General features: G+C 43.4%; 1 protein-coding gene across 1 annotated transcript in view; it reads left to right on the forward strand.

Moving 5' to 3' along the window:
* The window catches only part of LOC119412192, a gene marked incomplete in the record, with an annotated part of 67,755 nt that extends 67,456 nt beyond the window's left edge, over positions 1–299 (forward strand). The window contains 1 exon segment of the mRNA XM_037679208.1: positions 169–299. Within this exon segment, the coding sequence (XP_037535136.1) occupies positions 169–299 (131 nt within the window).
* Positions 300–6,061: the final 5,762 nt, after the last annotated feature.

The raw sequence follows: 6,061 nt of genomic DNA on the forward strand, positions 1-6,061 counted from the left end.
GATGGACAGAAACTGGAAGGACGTGAAGATCAGGAGGAAAAGGAGGAAGGTACAAGACCTGTTGTAGAGAAAACCTGAAGCTGCAACTCAAAATGTTTCAGATGAAAAGATTCAACGTTCACTCCTCCTGACGTTTGGCACTTCCTGTCTTTGTTGTCTGTTTTTCAGTTTGTAAACAAACGAAGGCGCTCGATGAGCCCCGAGCGAAGAGGTCTCGCTCTCTGTCTCCTCGCGGCACCGCCAACTTCAAACTGCCGCCGTTCGACCCCGCCCGGCCCCTCGGTGAGGAAGAAACGTAGATTTTGTTTTTCTCTCGACGTCTTCGTGGTCCGATGAGTTCTGTTCAGCCCAGTTCGTGTTCTGATCCGACCTGAAAACTTCTATTATTAAGAGTTGGCACAGAAAATATTAATTTAATTAAATTAACCGTTGAAGACGAGCTGTCGTTGAATGTTCCGGGTTAGACCTGTCGCGATAAACAATAAATCAATTAATCACGATAAATGAAAATTATCGACCTCGTTTTCATTTATCGTCTTTATCGTTTCTTCGTCTCTTTCTACTGAAGACGCTGGACGACAAACGGCTCAACTCCGGTGCTCTTCACTGACCCCTTGTTTTAACGTCTAAAATCACAGTTTTGGATCGTTAAAATCAGAGAAGCTAAGCTATGAGCTAAGCTAACAGGCCGGCCTCGTGGAAAAAAACCTTCGTCTTGTCGAAGCTCCAAATTTCACGGTTGAAACTCGTGCCTTCATCTAAAAAGTTTTTTTCGCTGAAAAAAGAAGCTGAGAACTTGTTTACTGATTTTTTATTAAAAGCTTTGTGTGAAAAATGCTAAAGAGCTCAAATCAACAAGCGTCCGCCATTTTGAAAACCGAAGAGAGACAGCCCATGTCACGTCAAGGGGCCTCCCTCCCATTGTTCTTAAAGAAACACGCTGCTCACTCCCTCACTATCCATCCTCCAGTTCATACAGTGATCAAAAAAATGTACTACACACAAAAATTAACCAACATTTCTTTTTTACTTTGACAATAAATATTATTTATTGTCAAATTTCAAACAATATTATCATTTATCGCGATAATTTTTGAGACAAATAATCGCCCAGCGAATGTTATCGTGACAGGCCTAGTTCCGGTTCAAAAGTTTTAAATTTTCAGAAGAGACGTACTTTCTTCAGCGGTAAATAATCCTTTAGGAGGAAAGCCGAAGGTTTGAGTCCAGAGTCACCCGCTGCTGACCGGCGTCAGCAATGTTCTTACCTGAGGTTTTCTGTTAGCAAAATATTTAACAAACCACTGGATAACGTGTCGTCATTGGATACAAAACTCTACAAACTGAACTTCAGACCTTTCCCTACGGGCTCAGCTCGTTCTTTTGACCGACCCGGCTGAGGTTCCAGGCGAGCCGATAAGTTCAGGTCAGGGCGCCCCGTCACCGGATGAGTCCGCTTCGGTACCGCCATTTTCTTCTCTGGCTCACTTACCTTGTGTCGGACAGACCGAGCGCCGGGCGCGCCGTGACCTCGACGTCCTCCATCGTTCTGGGTCGATCCCGCCCACATCGAGGAGGCACACGGTAGTTTGAAGACCCTGAATGTGGGTGAGGCGGCTCGCTCTCTGTTCCACAACTGAACAATGGCTTTAGAGCCAACCTGATTTCAAGATGGCCGCCGCAGCCAACTGATGTCCAACTGTCCAGACGCTGCGACTCGACCGTGTCACAAACTCCCAGGTTCAAGCTGCGACTCGTCGTTTTTCAACGCGGGGGGACGTGAGGTGGCGGGCGACACGCGATCACCGAGAACAAGAACGACTCGGTGACTGAACCGGTGTCGCGCCGACCCGTTCGGCGCACCTCGCTCCGTCCGGTAACCCGGTTCTGTTTGTTCTGTCCAGGTGAGGAGTTCACGGTTCGTAAGTGGGGGTTCTTCTGTAGACTCTGCTCTGTGTTCTACCTTAACGAGAGCTCCGACGACGACCCCCACTGCTGCAGCGAGGCGCACTACACCAACCTGCAGGTGAGTCCGAACAGCCGACCCGCGGTACCGAACCCGCTCGGCTTCTAACGGGTCGTTTGTCTGGTTTGTAGAAACATTACCAGCAGCTCCAGCAGGAACCTTCAGGAACATCAGGCTCCATTTCAGAGTGACTTCAACGGTCTGCTGGTTCTGGACCACTGGGTGGAAATGTGCAGGCTGCCCAAGGGACTATGGGAAATGTAGTTTTCTTTCATTCATTGTAGTTAGTATGACGATTAAAACCTTCTGACCAAAGCTTTGGGTGTTTTTTTTTTAATTATCCGGTAAACGATCTTTGCTGCTCGGAGTCCTTTGTCCTCTTCACTCCTCCAGAGTTCCTGGTCGGCCCCGGGGTCTCCTCCTCCTGGGACACGCCCAGAAATCTCCAGAAGGAGGTGCCCAGGACCCAACTGGGTCGTTATAATTCATGGTTGATCTTACGGGATTAACGACAAAATAAATTGGAACAATAGAAACTTTCTCAAATATTTTATTTTCAAAAATATTTAGTCGGTTAAAAAAAAAAAAAGCTTGAATTTTGGAGTCTTAAAACCAAAAAGTTAAAATATATATATATTTGATATTTTGATTTCTGGGTGAGAAAACTCAATGAGCTAGTTGAGGATTATTCAAGTGGTGGCTCAGGGGCCACATTCGGCCCGTGAGTGAGCTCAGCCCGGCCCACCGGGAGCTAAAGATATAACTTAAAGTTAAACTAAATTATAAATTAGATTTCATGACAGAAGTATCCGGATGTCCAGCCCTGAGCGGTTTAGTATTTAGTCCCACACAGTAAACTACATGTACTCTGTGTATTTATATACAGTCATTTATACAAACAGACTTGATAATAAAAAGTTAGTTCTTTAAAGCTGTGGAAGCTCGTTCTGTCTTGTAACCCTGAGGTTGCGAGTTCGAGCCCAGGTTTCATGAGAAGGGCTGCGGCGACCCCTGCAGGAGGGAGCGGCAGAAATAAAAACCGCTGAGTGGCGGATCAGTTGGTTTGTATTTTGGTCCGTTACATATTCATCATTTTTCTTACATGAAAGAAACCAGAACCCCGTTTTATTTCCAGGTAAAACACGACGGTCTAAGTAAAAGTGAAGCCGTTCCAGTGGAAACAGAACCTTCTCCAGAGGAGGATCTACCGAGACCCTGAAACGAACCCAAACTTTATAAAGCACCGTCCCGCGCCGAGAGAGCAGCTTCGCCAAAATATGAAGTCTAGTCGGCCTCAAATGAATTATTTTTATTTTTATATAAACACTTCCTGGTCTAGCAGCACTTGTTTTAATGAGCGCTGTCGGTTTTATCTGGCTGCTGCCTTGCATGAATTATGGGCGTGACTTCCGGTGCGGACCAGAACCGGCGTTTGTTCCCGTTTGAACAGTACGAGCTAATGTAGTTTCTCCGAGCATTGCGGATTTAATTTAAACGTAGGAACACCACCTGTCAGAGCTCCAACAGGACAATAGATTACAGGTGCTGGTCATAAAATTAGAACATCATGAAAAAGTTGATTTATTTCAATAATTCCATTCAAAACGTGAAACTTGTATATTATGTCCATTCATTACACACAGACTGATATATTTCAAATGTTTATTTCTTTTAATGTTTATAACAGACAACTAATGAAAACCCCAAATTCAGTATCTCAGAAAATTAGAATATTGTGAAAAGGTTCAATATTGAAGACACCTGGTGCCACAGTCTAATCAGCTGATTAACTCACCTGCAAAGTCCTTTAAATGGTCTCAGTCTAGTTCTGCAGCTACACAATCATTGGAAAGACTGCTGACTTGACAGTTGTCCAAAAGATGACCACTGACACCTTGCACAAGGAGGGCAAGACACAAAACGTCATTGCTAAAGAGGATGGCTGTTCATAGAGCTCTGTGTCCAAACACATAATAGAGAGGCAAGGAAAAAGATGTGGTAGAAAAAAAGTGTACAAGCAATAAGGATAACTGCACCCTTGAGAGGATGGTGAAACAAAACCCATTCCAGAATGTGGAGATTCACAAAGAGTGAACTACAGCTGGAGTCAGTGCTTCAAGAACCACCACGCACAGACGTAAGCAAGACAAGGGGTTCAGCTGTTGCATTCCTTGCGTCAGTTATATTCATTAGTTGTCAGTTATAATCATCAACATTGAAAGAAATAAACACTTGAAATATATCAGTCTGTGTGTAATGAATGAATATAATATACAAGTTTCACTTTTTAAATGGAATTACTGAAAAAAATCAACTTTTTCACGATGTTCTAATTTTATGACCAGCAGCTGTAAATTTAGCTACTACTTTGACTCGGTTCTTCAGACGGTGATGCGATGAACAACCTGAAAATCCTGATGCGTAGAGTGGTCGTGTTTTGTTAAGAGGTGAGACAATTATTTACTATAAATTACACAGAACCAGCCAAAGCCTTAAAAGTCCTCCATCACCGACTTTGGGTTAATTTCACAAAAAATGCAGAGGACGAACAAATACTATAAAGCTGAGACCCCCCATTCACCTGAAAACATACCTGATGTTCTCATCACACTGTTTTCAGTCCTTCTGAGGATCCGATGTCTTTTCTCTGGTGTTTATTGTCGTCCAGACAAAGTAGGACGCAGGTTTTCCTCCGCCGGCCGTTTGTCAACAAAGTGAAATGAGCTCAGAGTTCTGGGTGGTCTCTTCAAGTTCATATTTTTCCAGCCACGTTCTTGATTCCTCATCTGCAGGTAGGAGATGGAACTAGAGCTCTTTTTACAGGAACACTCTTTGTTTTGGGTCCGTGTTCAAAACTCTGTTGTTGTAGCCACTGATTTCTATTCATTGATTATTAGAAGTGCTTGTTATAAAACTGACAAGTTTTTTTCCTGCTCCGTCATCTTCCATCTCGATCAGCTAAACTGGCCGAACGTCGGCCACTGACTGGTCCAACACACAGTCCTAAAACCATTAACTATGAATTTACATCAGAATTACCTGAGATTATTTACACTCCAGGCTGTTCTTAAACATGAAATACTCTAAACCTTTATTAACCTTCATTTTGTTTATTCTGAAGGAATCAGGCACGATCCGTTTTATTACAGGAAACAAAAATGGAGGTTTTGTGTCTAAACAAACTCAAAACATCAAGTTTTTATATAAATAATTTTTTCCATCTCCGCAACAAGAATACGTTTTATTTTGACAAACTCAGGATTTTATTTTTGCATCCAAACTTAAACTCAGCACCAACTCGAATCCTGCTCAGAATTAAATAAAACTAAATAAAGTGCAGACCCCGCCCCCCTCGTTGTTTTTCCCTCGGAGGAGTTCAGATCTGAAAATATTCGACCTTTTGCGGCGTCGGCAGCGTTTTGGTGAAACGGATCGTCCGTTGAGCGCATCAGAACCGGAACGACCCGGTTCCTCCAGAGGTCACATGTTCGTCCTCGGACAAATCCCAGCAGCCTTTGCAGCTAAACAGGAACCTTCACAACAAGTTGGAGAATTACTTTTAATAACTACTAATTAAAATAATTAGTTTTAATTTTACCTTTCTTTGTTCATTTCAGTCGGACAGACTGTTAAACTTCTGCTTCTGGAAGTGTTTCTGAAAAAGACAAAAATGTAATGAATACAAGAAACGATGCTGGAAGTGGACAGGTGCGTGTACCTGCAGGTTGTTGTAGTGCGTCCGGCTGCAGCAGTGCACGTCTCTCCGTCCGTCCTTATTCAGGTAGAAAACGGAGCACAGGGAGCAGAAGAAGCCGCGCTTCGGCACCACGAACTCCTGACCTGAGGAGGAGCAGAAACATCTACAGGTCTGACCTCCAGACCTCCTCATGGGTTTGTCCGAAATCAAACGGGTTCGATTCACAAAAGCTGCTGTAAAAAATACATTTTGAACAAGTCACGCTCTTATTCAGTGTAAAATTAATTAAAACAAATATTATAGTTTTGTTTTGTTCCGTTAAAGACGTTTGTTTTGAAGCTTCTGTGAGCCCGACAGAAGTTCCTGTGGGAACCTTCAGCACATAGAAAACGTAACTT

This window comes from Nematolebias whitei, chromosome 1 (assembly GCF_014905685.2).
Source record: "Nematolebias whitei isolate Nwh7 chromosome 1, NemWhi1, whole genome shotgun sequence".
Taxonomy (NCBI): domain Eukaryota; kingdom Metazoa; phylum Chordata; class Actinopteri; order Cyprinodontiformes; family Rivulidae; genus Nematolebias; species Nematolebias whitei.